The sequence below is a fragment of the Bos grunniens genome, chromosome 11 (assembly GCF_055505025.1).
Source record: "Bos grunniens cultivar Pamir isolate PY7600 chromosome 11, Bosgru_T2T1.0, whole genome shotgun sequence".
In the NCBI taxonomy this organism is placed as follows: Eukaryota; Metazoa; Chordata; class Mammalia; order Artiodactyla; family Bovidae; genus Bos; species Bos grunniens.
In genome coordinates, this window is record NC_141175.1 from 78684968 (window position 1) to 78705366 (window position 20399).

The 20399-nt window shown below is 38.3% G+C and overlaps 2 protein-coding genes across 5 annotated transcripts in view; one reads left to right on the forward strand and one right to left on the reverse strand.

The window, feature by feature from the left end:
* Positions 1–6292: 6292 nt before the first annotated feature.
* On the reverse strand, positions 6293–17227 carry CRIPT (CXXC repeat containing interactor of PDZ3 domain). The gene is made up of 5 exons (XM_086327126.1): positions 17129–17227; positions 14875–14940; positions 10754–10808; positions 7504–7607; positions 6293–7176 (listed from the first exon to the last, which is right to left on the reverse strand). Exons 1-5 carry the CDS (start codon positions 17142–17144, stop codon positions 7112–7114), a joined length of 306 nt encoding a protein of 101 aa, XP_086183252.1. The 5' UTR covers positions 17145–17227; the 3' UTR covers positions 6293–7111.
* A 184-nt stretch (positions 17228–17411) lies between these two features.
* The window catches only part of PIGF (phosphatidylinositol glycan anchor biosynthesis class F), a 31751-nt gene continuing 28763 nt past the window's right edge, over positions 17412–20399 (forward strand). Inside the window, exons 1-2 of one of the 4 annotated variants that reach the window (XM_086327117.1) lie at positions 17412–18456; positions 19661–19909. In XM_086327117.1, the coding sequence (XP_086183243.1) occupies positions 19682–19909 (228 nt within the window). In that variant the 5' untranslated portion in view covers positions 17412–18456; positions 19661–19681. The remainder of the gene's footprint in view (positions 18457–19660; positions 19910–20399) is intronic. The other 3 variants (XM_086327115.1, XM_086327118.1, XM_086327116.1) reach the window with 3 other exon arrangements.

Consider the following 20399-nt stretch of genomic DNA (forward strand, 5'->3'; position numbering starts at 1 on the left):
CTATTTTATTATTTTCCAGTATTTTAGTTATTAACTCCACAAACTACATGTTAACATGTTTCATAATCAATGTTTGTCTATACTTACCTGCATATTTATCATTTTCTGGAACTGACCATTATTTCTTTAATGGTCATTAAATTAATTTCATTAATTTTGAGCTCATTTTCTTCTTCCTGAAATATGCCTTTTGGAATGTCCTCTACTGAGGATTTGGTTGGTTTAAACTCACCTGCTTGCCTAAAAATGTCTATCTCATTCTTGTTCTTAAGGAGAGATTTTAATTTTCTACCCCATGTCTTCCCAAGGCTAAGGCTAGGATAAAAACATATTCCCGCTGCCTTTTTTGTGTGTAAGTGGGGTTTTATAGTAAATCCACTGAAAACAATGCTTTGTAGGGATCCATGCTTTATGCACCTATGTCTAATCTAACCTTCCCACCTTGCTCAAGTCCAGGGCTTTGTCTTCTATGCACATGATGCTTTAAGTAGGTTTTAGACACTGACAGATTGTTGGAACTAATGTACATTTTGGACTTCTTTTTCTTCGTTTCTGGGCTCTAAGAATCATTATTTCCTGCCAGTTGATACATACACAGAAATTTTATATACTTATATGAATATGTATACATGTAAATGGCACCCCACTCCAGTACTCTTGCCTGGAAAATCCCATGGACAGAGGAGCCTGGTAGGCTGCAGTCCATGGGGTCGCTAAGAGTCAGACATGACTGAGCGACTTCACTTTGAAACATGTAAATAAATATTTTCCAGGATTTTTATTGTACGACTAAGTTTCTCTGGCTATCTTTTCACAATGCTGTTGGAGACTTAAGTCCATCTATTTGATCTGTACGTCTAAAACTGCAAATCTTTTAGCAGGATGGAAAATTAAAAACCAAGAAAGAACACCATTGCCCCCTGGTGGAGGAACTTACTATGAGAACATATAAAGGAGACCCACTATAACTCAACTTCTCATTTCCTCATTTAGTCAACAAGGCAGTCAAATCTTTTAACAGCTCATTCGAATCTGTCCCTTCATTTCCATTCTCTGAGTATCACCTTGGTCTAGTTTTTTTGTTGTTGTTGTTAGAATTGCTGTTTTTGAAACAGTCTCTCTCTTTAGTTACTATTCTTTCAATATATTTTCTCTGTACATTACTTTTATAATACTACATTAATTGATGGTTTGTTTATCACATTCTTGCTGATGGTTATGAGCAAAAAACTTGGAGCCAATAAAAGTAGTCTGATTAGGGATGAGAACACAGTATAGATTCAATAAATGTTAGCTGAATCGAAACAAGTATTTAGTATCAGTTATTCACTTACCAAATTCATCTGGGAGGCAGCATAAGCACAGAAGTCCCCAAGCTCTTTTCCTGCACCAACAGACTGATGAATGACATTCACACGTATCATTCTGTTGGCTTACTTAGATTTTTAAGAAACTTAAAACTATTTTTAATTGCAAAATACATGAGCAATATTAAACAATTCAAAGTTCTGCAATAATGATGCTGGAGACCCAGGTTCTCATTGTGGAAGAAGATACAAATATCAAATGGGTAAAGGCAAGAAAGAACCCTGTGGGGCTGGTTTGGAATTGAAGGTATTAGAGAAACTGGGGATATCTAATAAATGTTTCTTGGTTCTTTCTGTTGAAGGCCCTATAAGCAATGACAAGCCAGCAGGTCTAGATCTTAGTTTCTGAACACCATTGTCCACTGAAAGAAACTAAGAATCTTTGGAGAAATGGCTGATTTCCAGGGATGGGTGAAGGGAAAACAACACGATAAACTTGGAACATTTTGTGCTGGAGAGTAAGAAACTTCTCAAAGAACGATAAAAACATGTCAAAAAGACTCAGAAGCCAGCCTAGAAGGTCTCCCACTGACCAAATATGGAACAATTTGACATTAAAACAAATGAGAGTAACAGAGGAATAAAATAGGAATTTATGAGTTCATACTAAAAGAAGTGAGAAAAGGAATCTTTTCCTTATAGTAGAATGCCAACTAATAAATGTGGGGGAATGACAGAACTGGAAAACCATCATTTGGCAGCCATCAGAGTAACAATTCAGCCAAGAAGCATCACTAGATGCTAAACTTAGCGTATGAAAGTTTGCTGAGAAACAGAATATTTACAGTCTCAAAGTATCTCCCCACAAAATGCTTGCTAACTTAAAAGAAAAAAATTAGAAACTTTACAGTGTAAAAATCTAGCAGATACCACCAAAAATAAGTGATCAAAATGAACAGCTTGTGATGGAACAACCAATACCATGATTCGGTGCACTCAAAAGGACACAGTGCCACTTCTATGATATTCTTGCCAAAAAGACATAAGCTCAATTTAATCACAAACAAACATCGGAAAAATCTCAAATTAAGGGACACTTCATATACGTAAGTAGTCTATGTTTTTCACGCCCTTGACATTTCTGAGAGACAGACTGAAGAAGTGCTCCAGACTGAAGGAGACTAGAGACTTGACAATTAAATGGAATGTGTTATTCTGGATTGAATCCTGGACCAATTCTCCCTGGCCATTACTGGAACAACCAGTGAAATGTGGAAAATATTAGATACGCTGTATTAATGCGAATTTTCTGATTTTGATAATTATGCTGTGGTTATATAAGAAAATATCCTTATTCTTAGAGAATACACATTTAAGTTATTTGGGGTAAAGAGGAATCACCTGTAAGTAATATTCAAGTGATCAGAAAAAAAGCATTTATTCTACACTTATGATAAATAGACAAAGGGAAACCTTTTCTTTAGAGTAGTATGACAACTAATTAATATAGAAAGAATAATGCAGGTAGAAAAATCACAATTTGGTAAACATCACAGTAAAAATTTATTCAGACAAAAATCATCAAAAGATGCTAAATCTAGGAGGGGAAGGTTTGACAAGGAATAGAACATCAATCAACCTGGTCTCAAAGTTTCTCCTCACAAATTATCTACTAATTGCAAAAGTTAAAACAGGAACTTAACGATACAGTGGAGAAACTGGACAACATCTTACTCAAGTGATAAAATTAACATCACCAATAAGAGGCGAGGGGACATTCTGAGAGCCTAGACATGACACTGAGAGGACACATCAGTCACAGGATTTCAGCCCATACTGCATAATCCAAATCTAACCATAAGGAAGAATCAGAAAAACCCAAACTGAAGGATAACCTATACTTTAACTGTCCTGTATTCTCCAAACAAATACTATAAAAGACAAAGAAAGGCTGAAGAACTGGTCCAGATTAGAGTCATGATAATCTAACATATGATCCTGGGTTAGATCCTGTAGCAGTAAAAAAATTTACCAATGGGACAACAAAACGGAACTGGAACAAGATTAGATGAAAATATTAATGTTAAATTCCTGAATTTGATAACCATACTTTACATGCTTGTTCATATGAAGTACTGCTGCTGCTAAGTCACTTCAGTCATGTCCGACTCTGTGCGACCCTATAGACGGCAGCCCACCAGGCTCCCCCGTCCCTGGGATTCTCCAGGCAAGAGCACTGGAGTGGGTTGCCGTTTCCTTCTCCGATGCATGAATGTGAAAAGTGAAAGTGCATATGTAGTATTAAAGGGTATGATGTCTGCAATGTATTCATCACGTGGTCAAAAAAATGTGCAAGGAGACAGAAAATGGTAAAGGAAATAGGAGAAACATTAACAATCTGAAGTGCAGAACAATGTATATATTTCTTCTGCTTGAAATTCTCAAGAAATAAATACGTATCTATGCATGTAAATACATATTTCTAGGATATGAAAATTATTATTACTCTCCTGCTCCCCCAGGTAAAGGAATTAGAAGCTAAAAAGTACTAGGTAGTTGGCATGAGGCTGTAAAGGGGTTAAGTCTCTCTTCTGAACCCTTAGTTCTACTCCACAGAGAAAAACCATCAGTGGCCTTCAGATGTTTTCTATTTGTATACATAAACTTCTGCACAAATACATAAATCTTGTATTATTTTGATGACTGCATATTTTAATGAGTGAAAGTACTTAAGAAGTGTTCTGTTGGTATTTGTTTCTGACATACATACATTAAATACAATCTGAGATTAAAAAAATGTTATTTAACTTGATAGAGGCTAGATATGATCTTAATCCTGTCATCTTAATGTTATATTTTCTATTTTTTAATTTCTTTAAAAATATTTTACGTTTATGTTTTATTTTGGGACTTTCTTCCTCTTTTAATAACTTCTATTCAATTTATGGCAGTCACATTGTTATTTCAACAATATGAAGGTCTATAACACTTACACTACTCTGAGGTATAACACTGACAAATATCTTCACAGAACAACCTGAGTCTGGCCATTGGATCATTTACATAGAAGGCTAGTCAGGCACGAATAGGAAATATGAGTTGTGGAAATCCACATCCCAGGTGATACCTGAAAAATGTACCTTCCCAAAGCTGACCAATATAGCTTTTAATGGATCTGGGTCACCCTCTTACCCAGGTCCTATTATGTTTCCCTTGTGCTGATTTTAGTTTAAAATCCCAAGCTAAAGCGTGAGAAGATACTTCTTGCCCTCAGAGCTATTGTTATTATATTTTGCAATTATCGCTGTGATATTTCTGGGTAAGGATAAGAACGTATCCTAGGGGGGAAGAAACCTTATAGATAAAATTAAACAGTTAAAACTTTAAATACTTTCCACAGTAATTTTAAAACAAATAAAAATGTGGTATCTATACCATGTGTATCATCACTGTATCTAGTCTACCATTTTATAGTGATACGTATTTATACTGCACTTGGCAATGGGGAATACTTTTCTTGGCCTCCCACAGTAAGCTTGTTTCAAAAGCAGAAGTCCTGTACCTCTGAAGGCAGCGAAAGAAAAGGCTTTGTTTGAAACCTGAAAGTGAACAGACAGCCCAGAAATAAACCCACACACCTATGGCCGATTAATCTTCAACAAAGGAGGCAAAAATATACAATGGAAAAAAGACAATCTCTTCAGCAAGTAGTGTTAAGGGAAAGTTGGACAGCTGCATGTGAATCAATGAAGTTAGAACACATAGAACACACCCTCTCACCATACACAAAAATAAGCTCAAAATGACTTAAACACTTAAGTATAAGACGTGATACTGATACCATAAAACTCCTAAAAGAGAAGGCAGGCAAAACATTCTCTGAAATAAATCGTACCAATGTTTCTGAGGTCAGACTACCAAAGCAATAGAAACAAAAGCAAAATTAAACCAATGGGACCTAATCAAACTTACAAGCTTTTGTATAACAAAGGAAATCATATACAAAATGAAAAGAACCTACAGACTGGGAGAAAATATTTACAAATGATGTGACTGACAAGTGCTTAATTTCCCAAAGACACAAACAGTTCATATAATTCAACACAAAACCCAAACAACCCAATCAAAAAATGGGCAGAAGACCTAGACACTTCTCCAAAGAAGACATATAGATGGCCAACAGACACATGAGAAGATGCTCAACGTCACTAATTATTGGAGAAAAGAAAATCAAAACTACAATGAAGTACCACCTCACACCAGTCAGAAAGGCTATCATTAAAAAAATCTACCAATAACAAACGCTGGAGAGGGTATGGAGAAAAGGGAATCCGCCTACAGTGTTTGTAGGAATATAAGTTGGTACAGTCACTATAGAAAACACTATGAAGGTTCCTCAAAAAACTAAAAATTGAACTAACATATGATCCAGCAATCCAACTCCTGGGCATATATTCAGACAAAACTACAATTCAAAAGACTGACACATACAATGGAATTTATTACTCAGCCATTAAAAGAATGAAATAATGTCCAATTAACATGACGGCCTTAGAAATGACTGTACTAACTGAGGTCAGAAAGACGGATACCATATGATTTCACTTAAAGGCAGAATCTAAAATATGACACAAACAAACCTAAGAAACAGAAGGAGACTCACAGACAGAGAACAACCTTGTGACTGCCAAGGGGGCTGTGGGGTGGGGAGATGGACTGGGAGTTCGGGGTTAGCAGATGCACAGAAGGGATGAGCAACAGGGTCTCACTGCATAGCACAGGGAAGGTATTCAGTATCTTGTGATATAGCATAATGGCAAAGAATTTAAAAAGCAATGCATATAGACGTATACCTGAATCATTCTGTTGTACACAGCAGAAATTAACACAACATTGTAAATCAGCTACACTACAGTTAAAAAAAAACCTCAAAGCAGTCTTTTAGCAGTCTACATTATATATATATTAAAAAAAGAGTCAAAATGTTTGCTTTGTCTATTTATTTTTGGTGGGGGAGGGAAAAGAAGAGGAGGTTAAAAAAATGCTTGGTGTCTGCTTCAAAGCACTTTTCCGAAGAATGGTGATTCATTCACTATACATCATTATGGGTGTACAGTGTTCTTCTGGCTTTCATGATGGCCTGAATTCAGGGTGATATGTGTTTTTCTGAAATCCAGTGTATTTTTTTGGACATATGTGGGTTGTCCCCTGAGTTCCTGTTCTCATATCAAAGGTATTGGCACTTTGGCTTCACAAATGAATAAAAAATAACATAAAAACAACTTTTGTTTAATTTGGGTTTGGGCTAATTTATTTAAGGAACTATTTAACAATAATGGGCTCAGATATTTAAATGCCCTATGATGCTGCCATTAATTAAGGAACTGCTGATCCTAAAACTACACAACCAACAGGGAATGAGGGAAGGATTACAAGTCTGAATGCCAAATTCAAAGCCATATATCAATAACTTCCTTCTTACTTTTGCGCTATCTATAATGTAGAGGGAAAAAGAATAAAAATTATATGAGTAATGATAAATTAAAAAGTGCATACAGAACCAGGAAAATATTTTTGTTAGATTTGTTACTTACTCCAGTTAAATAAGATGTTTGTAAAGAAAAGCTTGAGGCAGAAAACTAGTTACATTGCTGCTGAACTTCTTGACAGCAAAAGAAAGAATACCAGTCTGCTTCCCTGGTTTACTTAAGACATGTTATCTTGTAACTTGAACATCTAAGTTATGCCTTGAAAATTCAAAGCAAAAAGTAAAATCATACAGAAAACCAGAAATTTCAATACATCTAAACAGACGTTTGCTTGTAGTTTTTGGTATCCAAAACCTTTTTCCCACACATAGCGCAGATGCCTAAAACAAACAAACAGAAAACTCACGTAAGCAATCAAGTGTTAACAACAACTAATTATACCAATCAAATATTTAACTAATATCAAGGATTTGGTTTATTTAAGTCACTGCTGAAGGTAAAAAAAAAAAAAAGTTAAACAGCATCAGAAAAGAGAAAACGAATATACTTTTAACTATGACACGTTCTATATTCTTTGCCTTAGAAGAAAGAGCATTTATCTGACAAATAAGGTTTATGAAGGGCTACTCTTATACTGTGTTATCCAAATCAGTATCAAAAGAGGTACATTTGATATGAATATAAAAGTGGTATTAAGAGAAACTCACCCTTTTTGTAGGCACAGCCCTGGCAATAATGAGAACCCGGCTGGTGTACAGAACTTTTACAAATTCTGCAAGTGGAGAACTTATTCTTTCCATACGGATCAAACCTAGAGATTTTTTTTAAAGAAAGAAAAATATACAATACAATAGAAATACTCTTAAATAACCTCACTTGGCAACAAATGTGATTAAACTATGCCCTCCGGTCCCTCCAACTCTACAATTGATAGGCAGAGCACTCTTCTAACTGGCTACTCTCTTAACATACCTGCACACTTCTGCCCCTTCCATGTAAGCTGTATGCTTATAAAGAGTCATCTGTACTTAATTCCAAACCTGTTTATAATAGTTGTATTTGTCAATCTATTCATGTGGTACAATTAAATATTATGGAAACTCATGAAATGAAGAGTACAAAAAAAGTAACTGATTCTATTAAAAACTAAGTAAATACTTGAGGATGACCAGAAAAGAGTGAATCATTAAAACTGCTACAGCATTAGTCATGGGTAAGAAAACTTAAAAATTGAGAAAAAATTCTAAATGGAAGGACTTGGCACTTGAAAAGTTATCAGTTCTTGAGCTACTTTAAAGATATTGAAAATATATATTCTGGTTATGATTTATATAAGGCAAATGATAAAGCAGACTCATATTCAAAAAGTCTTGTCTCAATGTAAAATGACTGATGAAATATATGTACAGTTATATGGTTTGACTTAAAATAAGGTATGTGTATCTCTTCATGACTACCTAGTTTAGCTGATAATTTCAATTAACTGATGTAAACTTCTTTGGATAAAAAGTTTCTATTAAATGAAAATGTCACCTTACTGTAACTGGAGTGCAAAATAATTTCAGAGGAAATACTTCCCATCAAATTGGCAGTAACTTTTTGTAACTGAACTCACATACTGAACACTAACACTGTTGAGACCTGGTTTCTTCTCTTGGGTACAATACGATAGCTCATTTTCAAAGGTTAATTTTTCTAAATCCAAAAGAATGTCACTTTACTTCCCACAAGGGAAGTTAAGAGTGAACCTGATTCTTCCTTTGAATAACAAGCTCAATTTGTTTGAACTTACAAATCTAGAGATTACTTTTTCTTAGAACTATATATTTTTCTAAAATGTACATTTTAATATCTCAGAAATCTTATGTACACTTCCCAAAGTGAGACATTTAAAATACCCCAAAGTAATAGCTACTTATTAATGTTACCGAAGTAAGTTTGGGAGCATAAAGGAACTAGGACCTAAAACTGTACGCTCTGTAAAAGGAACAACTTGGTCAATAATAACTGAATGATCTTAGAAGACATCAATAGGTCAGTCAACAATACACAATGAGACAATGCACTGAAGTTTAAGTCTATTATGCTATTTTATACTCATTATTTAATAAACACCTTTATGTGTAAGGCACTTTATGTATTAGCAGCTTTATCATTAAAAGCCAAAGATGAACTTGACAAAGCTTCTGTCCTCATCCAGTTGACATTTGTGAGAGGAGATAGACAGTAAGTAAGGAGACAACCACACTTTTAAGACAGTAATACCTGTTGTAGAGAAAATTCAAAGAGGATACTGTGGTGGACAGGAGGGGAAGGAAGAAGGAAGGAAGACATTTGTTTAGATGCTGCTTAGGGACTGTCTCTGAAAAAATGACATTTCAGCTGTGACTCAAGTAACCAGAAGGAGCCAGCTACGTGAGCTCTTAGGGATGAGTTCTAGGAAGAGGGCACAGTAAGCAAAACCTCTTCCAATGAGAGTGTGCTTGGCAAATCTGATTCAAGAGTTGGCTCAATGGGAAGTCACAGAGGTAGGAGGGGCCAGACCATAAAGGATCCATGAGAACATGGCACAGGGCCTAGATTTTATTCAATGTAAAAAGAAACCCAAGCAAAGGAGTTACATATCCTTTAAGGAACCACGCTGACTATTTTGAGAATGAAGTATAGGGAATCAGAGAGGAAACAGGGAGACAGAAGTTATTACAGTATTCAATAAGAAATAATGATGGTTTAGAAGAGGGTACTAGCAGTGAGATGAGCAGAAGAGGGTGGATTCAGGTTGCTTTTTGGTAGTAGAGCCATAGAACTCACTAATGGATATGGGAAGTAAATGAAATGAAGAAATCAGTGAGGAATTTTGGTTTGTACAAGTAGATTGAACCCCAGAGCCATGATGAGAAGACTATGATTAGACTGAAGGAAAAAGAGGATAACTGTCAAACATCAAATTAGAAAAGTCAAGGAGGCAACTGGATATATGTCTGGAGTTCAGAAAAGTCATGATGAGATATACACATGGAAGTCATTAACATACAGTTTGAATTTAAAGGTGCTGGACTAAAGTCACTTGAGGAGAGATAGCAAATTTATAAATGGGGAAAAAATATCTAGGATTGAGTCTACAAGTACTGGATTGAGAAGGAACAGTTAGTGAGTTAAGAGGAAAGGAGAATGTGGTATCTCAAAGCCAAGAGAATAAATAGCTGCAAAAAAAAGAGAGAGAGAGAGACAGCACGCTGTTCAAGGTTAAGAAAGGTAAGAACTGAGAAGTAGCCAACAGTTTCAAAGTTCATGTGTGATCTTGACAAGAGTAGGTTTAGGAGTGTGGTAGAGGCGGAGGCCTGACTACAGTGGCTGAAGGAGTGAATAGAACTTAAGGACACTGAGAAAGTACTCTAGATATGGCTTTTGAAAAGTTCTGCTATAAAAGGAAGCAAGAAAATGGATGGCAGCTGGAAGAATTTATGGGGCTTTTAAAACTGAATATAGTAGAGCATAGTGTCAAAAATTGTTTTTATGGTGGGACACATTTTTATCCCCATTCCTCGGTAAAAAAGCAATGTTCAGGAAAGTTAAGGAACTGTTTTGACTTGCTTAAGGTTCTAGAACTAGACAGTACAACGTCTAGATTCAAATTTATGTCTGACTTTAGAGCTCATGATCTGTCCACATTTGTCTGCTGCCTGTGATTCAGAGAAAAGCTAAGAACTACTAAAAATAAGTACTATTTTCTGGTCAAATTATAAAAATAATACATAATATCTTCATATATTGATACAGTGAAAAGAACAGGGTGAAACCAATAGGATGTAACAGATAGCTTGGTTATACACCCTGGGAAGTACCTAAGTCTATGCTTTATTACAACAGAATGAGGCAAAACAAATTCATTCCAATATACTTAATAGTAAAAAGAGTGGAAATTTATCACTGCTGTACAGATGCTCTTTTACCTACCTTGCTTTTTTTGAGGTCAAAGCCTTATTTTCGTTCAGCTTTCTTCCACCACTTTCTGTATTGAAATATACATACACTTTAGTGGGTTATTTCTACACATTTCACATAATAACATAGCCATGCAACATATAACAATTAGAATGTTCATTTTTTGACTTCTAACCAATCAGTTCAGTTCAGCTGCTCAGTTGTGTCCGACTAATTGGGACCCCATGGACTGCAGCATGCTAGGCTTCCTTGTCCATCACCAACTCCCAGAGCCTACTCAAACTCATGTCCATCAAGTTTGTGATGCCATCCAACCACTTCATCCTCTGTGGTCCCCTTCTCCTCCTGCCTTCAATCTTTCCCAGTAGTAGGGTCTTTGCAAATGACTCTGTTCTTTGCAATCAGGTGGCCAAAGTAATGGAGTTTCAGCTTCAGCATCAGTCCTTCCAATGAATATTCAGGACTGATCTCCTTTAGGACGGACTGGTTGGATCTCCTTGCAGTCCAAGGGACTCTCAAGAGTCTTCTCCAACACCACAGTTCAAAAGCAACTATTCTTCGGTGCTCAGCTTTCTTTATAGTCCAACTCTCACATCCATACATGACCCCTGGAAAAACCATAGCCTTGACTAGACGGACCTTTGTTGGCAAAGTAACATCTCTGCTTTTTAACAGGCTGTCTAGGTTGGTCATAACTTTTCTTCCAAGGAGTAAGCGTCTTTTAATTTTATGGCTGCACTCACCATCTGCAGTGATTTTGGAGCCCCCCAAAATAAAGTCTCTCACTGTTTCCATTGTTTTCCCATCTACTTCCCATGAAGTGATGGGACCAGATACCATGATCTTAGTTTTCTGAATGTTGAGTTTTAAACCAACTTTTTCACTCTCCTCTTTCACTTTCATCAAGAGACTCTCTAGCTCTTCAGTTTTCGCCGTAAGGGTGGTGTCATCTGCATATCTTAGGTAATTGATATTTCTCCCGGCAATCTTGATTCCACCTTGTGCTTCATCCAGCCCAGTGTTTCTCATGATATAGTCTGTATATGAGTTAAAAAACAGGGTGACAATATACAGCCTTGACGTACTCCTTTCTTGATTTGGAACCAGTCTGTTGTTCCATGTCCAGTTCTATCTGTTGCTTCTTGATCTGTATACAGATTTCTCAAGAGGCAGGTCAGGTGGTCTGGTATTCCCATGTCTAGAAGAACTTTCCAGTTTGTTGTGATCCACACAGTCAAAGGTTTTGGTGTAGTCAATAAAGCAGAAGTAGATGTTTTTCTGGAACTCTCTTGCCTTTTCAATGATCCAACAGATGTTGGTAATCTGATCTCTGGTTCATCTGCCTTTTCTAAAACCAGCTCGAACATCTGGAAGTTCATGGTTCACGTACTGTTGAAGTCTGGCTTGGAGGATCTGGGGCATTACTTTGCTAGCATGTGAGATGAGTGTAATTGTGCAATAGTGTGAACATTCTTTGGCATTGAAATGAAAACTGATCTTTTCCAGTCCTGTGGCCACTGCTGAGTTTTCCAAATTTGCTGGCATATTGAGTGTAGCACTTTCACGGCATCATCTTTTAGGATTTGAAATAGCTCAACTGGAATTCCATCACCTCCACTAGCTTTGTTCATAGTAATGCTTTCTAAGGCCCACATGACTTTGCATTCCAGGATGTCTGGCTCTAGGCGAGTGATCACACCATCGTGGTTATCTGGGTCATGAATATCTTTTTTGTATAGTTTTGTGTATTTATGCCACCTCTTCTTAATATCTTCTGCTTCTGTTAGATCCGTACCATTTCTGTCCTTTATTGTGCCCATCTTTGCTTGAAATGTTCCACTGGTATCTCTAATATTCTTGAAGAGATCTCTAGTCTTTCCCATTCTATTGTTTTCCTCTATTCTTTGCATTGATCACTGAGGAAGGCTTTCTTATCTCTCCTTGCTATTCTTTGGAACTGTGCATTCAAATGGGTATATCTTTCCTTTTCTCCTTTGCTTTAGCTTCTCTTCTTTTCTCAGCTATTTGTAAGGCCTCCTCAGACAGCCATTTTGCCTTTCTTTTTCTTGGGGATGGTCTTGATCACTACCTCCTGTACAATGTCATGAACCTCCGCCCATAGTTCTTCAGGCACTCTATCAGATCTAATCCCTTGAATCTATTTGTCACTTCCACTGTATAATCGTAAGGGTTTTGAGTTAGGTCATACCTGAATGGTCTAGTAGTCTTCCCTATTTTCTTCAATTTAAGTCTGAATTTGGCAATAAGGAGTTCATGATCTGAGCCACAGTCAGCTCCTGGTCTTATTTATAGAGTTTCTCCATCTTTCGCTGCTAAGAATATAGTCAATCTGATTTCGCTATTGACCATCTGGTGATGTCCATGTTTAGTCTTCTCTTATATTGTTGGAAGAGGGTGTTTGCTATGACCAGTGAGTTCTCTTGGCAAAACTGTTAACCTTTGACCTGCTTTGTTTTGTACCTCAAAGCCAAATTTGCCTGTTACTCCAGGTGTTTCTTAACTTCCTACTTTTGCATTCCAGTCCCCTATAATGAAAAGGACATCTTTTTTGAGTGTTAGTTCTAGAAGGTCTTGTAGGTCTTCATAGAACCTATAGCTTGTTCAGCATTACTGGTTGGGGCACAGACCTGGATTACTGTGATACTGAACGGTTTGCCTTGGAAACGAACAGAGATCATTCTGTTGTTTTTGAGATTGCTTCCAAGTACTGCATTTTGGACTCTTTTGTTGACTATGATGGCTACTCCATTTTTTGTAAGGGATTCTTGCCCACAGTAGTAGATATCATGGTCATCTGAGTTAAATTCACCCATTCCAGTCCATTTTAGTTCACTGATTCATAAAATGTTGATGTTCACTCTTGCCATCTCCTGTTTGACCACTTTCAGTTTGTCTTGATTCACGGACCTAACATTCCGGGTAGACTAGCCTATATCAACATTTTCAAAAATCTTCATTTAAAAGCCAGGTTTTAAAGACACTACTTAAAAATAAAACAATTTTTTACTAGGAGAATAAAATTTGAATAAAAGGCAATCATTATAGGAATTCCCTGGCAGTCCATGGCTAAGACTTTGTCCTTTCACTGTCAAGGGGGTGGATTCGATCCCTAATCAGGGAACTATGATCCTGCAAGCTTCACAGCATGGTTGGGGATGGGGGGCAGGGTGTGGTAGTGGGAAAAAAGCAATCATCTTATTCCTCAGACTCAATGTAGGACTTTGGAAATGGGTCTATATTTACTCTATCTAATGTAAAATCCAGACGCCACTACTTTACTGCCAGTGACATTGAATAGTGAAAATATTTCTTTTTGTTCCCTCTGAAAAAATCCTCAGTGTATTTAATGATTATGATGGTGAAAACATTTAAATAATTTGTTCAAGAATATAAAAATCAGGTGAGGCTTTCAATACTAACCCTATGTAAGCTTAATCAAATGAGAGTTGGACTGTGAAGAAGGCTGAGCGGTGAAGAATTGATGCTTTTGAACTGTGGTGTTGGAGAAGACTCTCGAGAGTCCCTTGGACTGCAAGGAGATCCAACCAGTCCATTCTAAAGGAGATCAGCCCTGGGATTTCTTTGCAAGGAATGATGCTAAAGCTGAAACTCCAGTACTTTGGCCACCTCATGCGAAGAGTTGACTCATTGGAAAAGACTGATGCTGGGAGGGATTGGGGACAGGAGGAGAAGGGGATGACAGAGGATGAGATGGCTGGATGGCATTACTGACTTGATGGACATGAGTCTGAGTGAACTCCGGGAGTTGGTGATGGACAGGGAGGCCTGGCATGCTGTGATTCGTGGGGTTGCAAAGAGTCGGACACGACTGAGCAACTGATCTGATCTGATCTGATGATGCACTTGTTGCTTAAAATTCATTTAATTATTTTGCTATTTCCTTTCTACCAAATCAGGAACCCTGACACATCACTGAAAGAATGAAATAGAAGAATATATTAAACTGTTGGGAGATCTAGTATTCTTTAATGTTTAATAAATAAAGTATGTTGTACATATAACAATATTTCATTTTACAAATAATGTGAAAATGAAAACATTATTCACAGGAAGTATCTGATTCAATATCTATGTTCTAAAAGGAAAAATACCTGTGGTATTCCTTGCACCATCTTTCCATGTATCTGGAGTAATAACAGTACCAAGTTTCTTTTCACCTGTTATAAAAAGATAGTAAAAACAAGGGGGATTAGTGTTTACTATCTAATAAATACACTACATTGTGCCTAAAGTTCACAATGGTATCACCAGTCATAATATGTACAAGCTTGTTCATGTTGGGGTCAGGGCCACTAAACTGAGACTTAAGATATTAACTGTGGGCAATGGATAACTGACTCTCAAGTCAAATTTGTGGATAACAGGATGGCTTATAATAGGCTTCCTCTGTACGTGTATAAACAAATCTGATAAATCTATTCATTCCGTAAATATTTACTAAGCATCTCTGATGTATAAGCCATTGTACAAAGTACAGAGAAAAGTAAAATGAATTAGATAAAGGTCTAGATTTCAAGGAGTTTATAGCACACTCATTTCCCTAACAGTAGTCCTTAGTCTGAGTCCCACAGGTAGGCCACAGACGATATATGAATAAGACAAAACCATACACAAACTTTTTGTATATTCATTTTTAAGCAGACTATACTAAGTCCATAGCTTTCATCACATTCTCAAAGGGCTCAGAGAACCACCCCCAAAAGTTAAGAACTATTCAACTAAAATATAAGCTGGAAAATAAGCAGTATAACAATTCAGAATTGTAGTATTAGGAGAAATCCCATGGAAGAAAAAATAACCTTGATCAGGGAAATCCAGGAAACCTTTGTGGGGAAGGCAATAGAGAGGGTTAGTGGCAATAGGACTGGTAAGAGGAGAAAAGAGGATGAAGGTAACCTGATAAACACCACATCCGGGGGAAAAGCATGAAAAACTCAGGTCAGGCATACGAAACAGTTTGGTTTGGCTGAACTGCAGAAAATAAGGGTTAGTGAAAATGAAGTTTAAAATGTAAGCTGAGGCTGTATTGTGGAGGGTCCTCCCGAATGCCAGGCACCAAATATAAAAACACCAAATTATTTTCTGTACTCTGAGAATTTAACAAAGAAACCATCCATGGTCATTCTTTCACCTAATATAAAAACTCTGATTCAAACTCACAGGCGTTTGTGTTCAAAGTTTTATATACTATGGGGATATAAACAAAACGGATCATGTTAATTATCACGATATGAGGACTTGAATCTTTTTTACAGAAGAGTCAGACATACCTAACGGTACGAAAAAGGTATTTGAGGATATGACAGCTCTTTTCAAAGCTATAACCAGTTTGTGACGTCAAAAAATCATATTTTCTAGAACTGTCAAGGGTTAGCGTTAGAGTCACCGAATGGCAACTATAAGGAGGAAAGTGTTAGTCGCTCAGTCCTGTCTGACTCTTTGCGACCTCATGGACTGTAACCTGCCAGGCTGCTCTGTCCATTGAATTCTCCAGGGAAGAATACCGGAGTGGGTTGCCATTCTTTCTCCAGGTGATCTTCCGGACCGCGGGACGGAACCCGGGTCTACCTGCACTGCAGGCAGATTCTATAGATTCTGAGCCATCAGGGAAGTCCATAAGGAGGAAGGACTTCTCTAAAAGCCAGTGAAAACTACAGGGACTTCTTTGAAGATGGTAAGATTCTCCTAGGCCCGTGCCTCAGTACTCTAGGCATTCATGCAAAGAGCACTTAATCATTGGGTGGGATCCTCATTTAGGCTTGTTAGATAAAGCACAGGACACCCAGTGAGATTTAAATTTCAGATAAACAAAGAATACTTTTTCAGTAAAGAATGTCGTAAAAGTGCGTGCTTTGGGACAAAGCACTTAAGAGTAGTAAGGAGCAGCAAACAGGGCCAAGTCTCAAATACTGCATAGGACATATTCACACTAAAAGTTATTCGTTGTTTACCTGAAATTCAAATTTATCTGGGCGTCCGGTACTTTTATTTGCTAAATCCAGCAACTCCAGATGTTGTGGAAGTGATTTTTAAGATCCATTCCAACCCTGAGGGTCTGTGAAGCGAGGGAGCCTGTCAAGAAGCAGTACAGGATGATAGCCGGGGTCAAGGGGAAGCAACCGACATAGACAAAACGGGGGCAAAACTGAGACCACCCCGAATCCAACAGATACAGGACTATACGGTCATTGGGGAGGGGCCGGAATGGTCAAATAGCAAGACAGAAGGACAGAGACTAGAATCAGAGGCCTGTGGCCGAAGGAAAAACAAAGGGCAGAGTTTCCGGGGAGTTCGAATTAGGGTCTCCCAGCCTCTTTCTCCCAGAGAAAAGTCTCCTTAACTCACATTTTTCGCACACCATCCTTTCGCGATGATACCCTCAGCCGCAGAACAAGCAGCAGCTGGAAGATATCAACACTACAGCCAAGAAAGAACTCAGCTTCCGGGTTACTAAAACCCACTTCCGGCCCTACGGCCCTTCGCCCCGCCTATCCTGCACCTGGAAAGCAGCGGGAGCAATAAACGCGAGCGAGAAGGCGGGGCTGGCTTCTTGGTCCGCCCCTCCACTTCTGCGATTGGCTGTGAGGCCTTGGGTCTCCGCCCCACAGGCTGCGCCTGCGCGAGGCTCAGGGCAGTGAGTGGCACCTGATGGTGGGCGGTAGTAACCCTCGCTTCCGTTCGGCGGGCGAGAGAGATAGGTAAGCCCAGCCGAACGCCCTCGCATGTGAGCTTCCCGAGGCTGCAAGCCACTTTCGCCAACTGCCCAACTGGCCGGAAATCTCTGTCCCCGGCCAGTTGGCGCCTGCCTGCCCCTCGAGCGCCGCCCTTCCGGCGTTACCCAAGGGTTGCCGTGATGGACTGGCCTCTTTCAGATACGTCTTTCTGTGTCTGTACCTCTGTTTCTGTTGGTCTCCACGTCTGTGTTCTTTGATTATGCTTCTCAGCTCGTCCCTCGCTGCCCACACTCCGGTCGGCTGAGACGGGCTTAGGCAGAGTCCAGAGCAATACAATTTGGGATGAAGCTGCAGGTTCATGTCCCGCCAAGGCTCCTGTAGGAGTCGCTCAGAAGGGCCTTCTCTACCTCTGCAAGGCTTGAGGGCCTGGGTCAGGTCTGACTGCGGATGCCGGGTTCCTGGCCACCTGAGAGGGCACCTGACCAGAGTCGTCCTCGGCTGGCCAGGACCTAACACAGGGCTGGTTTCTCAGAGGGGCAGCACTGGACCAACTCTTTGTTCATTCACTCATTCCGCAAGCTATCTAAGTTTGGGTACCGCTCACTGTTTTAGGTCCAGATCTGCTTGGTCAGTCGGGATTCTGAGGGTGGCCCAGAAAAATATCTGAAGGGTTGTCTATTGAGAGAATATATTCTTTTTTTTTTTTTTTTGAGAATATATTCTAGATCTCCCTCCCCGGCCCTCAGCTGAGCGTAGCACCTGTGAGAAACATTTCCTTTCTTGCCATTCATTCGCTTTTCGACCCCCTTGGTGCGTATATATCAGCGAGGCTAGGTTTTGAAATGGCTTTAGCACTTGAGAGCTTGAGACCTTGGAGTATTTCTTAATCTGTTTTAGCCTGTTTCCTTATCAGTAAAGTAGTAATATTTGCCTTTGAAAAGTATAGATGTGAATTAATGAGAACGTTGGGATAAGGTGTGGATTCGCCCTTTTGCCCTGGTGGGTGTCCTGTGTGTATCTATAAAATATATACATATGCATATATATATGTGTGTGTGTGTGTGTGTACATATATATATGTAGGCTTCCCTGGTGGCTCAGCGGTAGGTAGAGTGCTCACTCAGTCCTGTTCGACTCTGCGACCCTGTGGACTATAGCCCGCCATGTTGCTCTATCCATGGGATTTTCTGGGCAAGAATACTGGAGTGGGTTGCCATTTCCTTTTCCACAGTGCCTGCAAAGCAGGAAACTCAGGAGACCTGAGTTCGATTCTGGCCGGAACAATTCCTTGGACAGACGGGCCTGGCAGGCTACAGTCTATAGGGTCGCAAAGAATCGGACACGACTGCGTGAATGAGCACGTTGTCCATATCTATATGTATGTTCATGTAAGTTTTTCTGGACTGTTCACCACAGTGTAACCTGTGGACTGTTACTTTAATAAACGCCTTACTTAACATCAGTCCATACCATGTATAAGCTCTCTGTTAGGTAATCTGTAAATATGTACATACATCAAATATGTGTTTTATAGAAAGAAAGTAGGTATTTTTCTTCCTTTCATTCATACCCTGCTTTTGGTTGGAATCTGGCGTCTGTAACGGACATTGCCATTTTGGTATTTTTGCAGCACTGGGATTCCTTGGTTTAGCATAATGTTCTTTGAAAGCTCTTAATAACACTGGCTGCCATTTGAGTATTCCAGTGTGTACCTGGTGTTACTTGGCATTTGCTAGAAAATGTGAACTTCTGTGACGTTAGACAAAGGTCTGTAATGGTAAAAAATGCCAACAGTCCAGCCAAAGTGTATTATGGGGTTCCTAGAATGCATAGCCTATAATTCCAAAAGGGCAAGTTATTAACCTATGTCCTTTGTTTTCACCTCTGATTTTGGCAAAGAAAAAAAGGAAAAGTACAATGGATTGCTTAAACAGTCCTAGCATATGAGCATGTTGCAGAAACTAAACACAAATATTTAAGAAATTAGTTAATGTGTCCTTTTTTAGGCTGTGAGAACAGTTTGTACCATATTAGTCTACATGTATATTTCCAGATATGCATCTCCCTGTGCTCTAGCACTTAGACATTTTTGCCCATAGAAAACTGACTTTGGTTCATGGCTTATTTTTAGATGTCTAAGCATTTAGGACAATGCAAAAAGTCATTATTGTCTATGCTCTTTTCTTAATTTGTTTTTCATTAGATAGCCACTCAAGAAAACACCATGAAAGATACTGACATCAAGAAACTACTGTATACCCATCTTTTATGCATATTTTCAATTATCCTAAGCATCTTCATTCCATCATTCTTCTTGGAGAACTTCTCAATATTGGAGACACACTTGACATGGTTATGCATCTGTTCTGTTTCTGTAACTGCCGTCAATTTAGTATTGTATTTAGTAGTGAAACCAAATGTGTCTTCTAAAAGAAGTTCATTATCATACAAGGTAAGGCTTTATTTCTTGATAAATGATTTTCAGATGTAGGTAATTTTTCTTTTACTTGAAGGATAAAGTATTAGTCAAGCATTTATTAGGCTATTTACAGTGAATAAAGAAGCTGATATTTTCACCCCCAAATCAGTAGTGTATTGCTTGCTGAAAGATTGTCCATTATGTTTGATAGATTCTTGCCATGAGTTCATTGGATATCATAGCATTGTGAACCTATATAGTCATGTTTTATGTCATCCTAAAACATGATGAAGATAAAAACATGTAGCAATTGCACCTTTAATCTTTATAAGACATTTCAGTTTATTTTCATGCATCTTTTGCATTTCTGAAAGACACAATGGGTTTTTTAGACATTATAAAATAAACCACCTTGGTAGCTCTTGTTTCAAACATGGCCTTCCTTGACTAAATAGTAGTTGAAGTTTCAGATATTGGAATCTATTTTCTGGAATATTTATTACAGTGTAACACAACTATTATT

What these genes read in the sequence shown, in the direction of transcription:
- CRIPT (XM_086327126.1), bottom strand. An exon ending in TGGTGCAAGGAATACCACAG is followed by an intron (nt 10,809 to 14,874) that starts GTATTTTTCCTT and finishes ATTTCAATACAG; the next exon opens with AAAGTGGTGGAAGAAAGCTG. An exon ending in TTGACCTCAAAAAAAGCAAG is followed by an intron (nt 7,608 to 10,753) that starts GTAGGTAAAAGA and finishes AAAAATCTCTAG; the next exon opens with GTTTGATCCGTATGGAAAGA.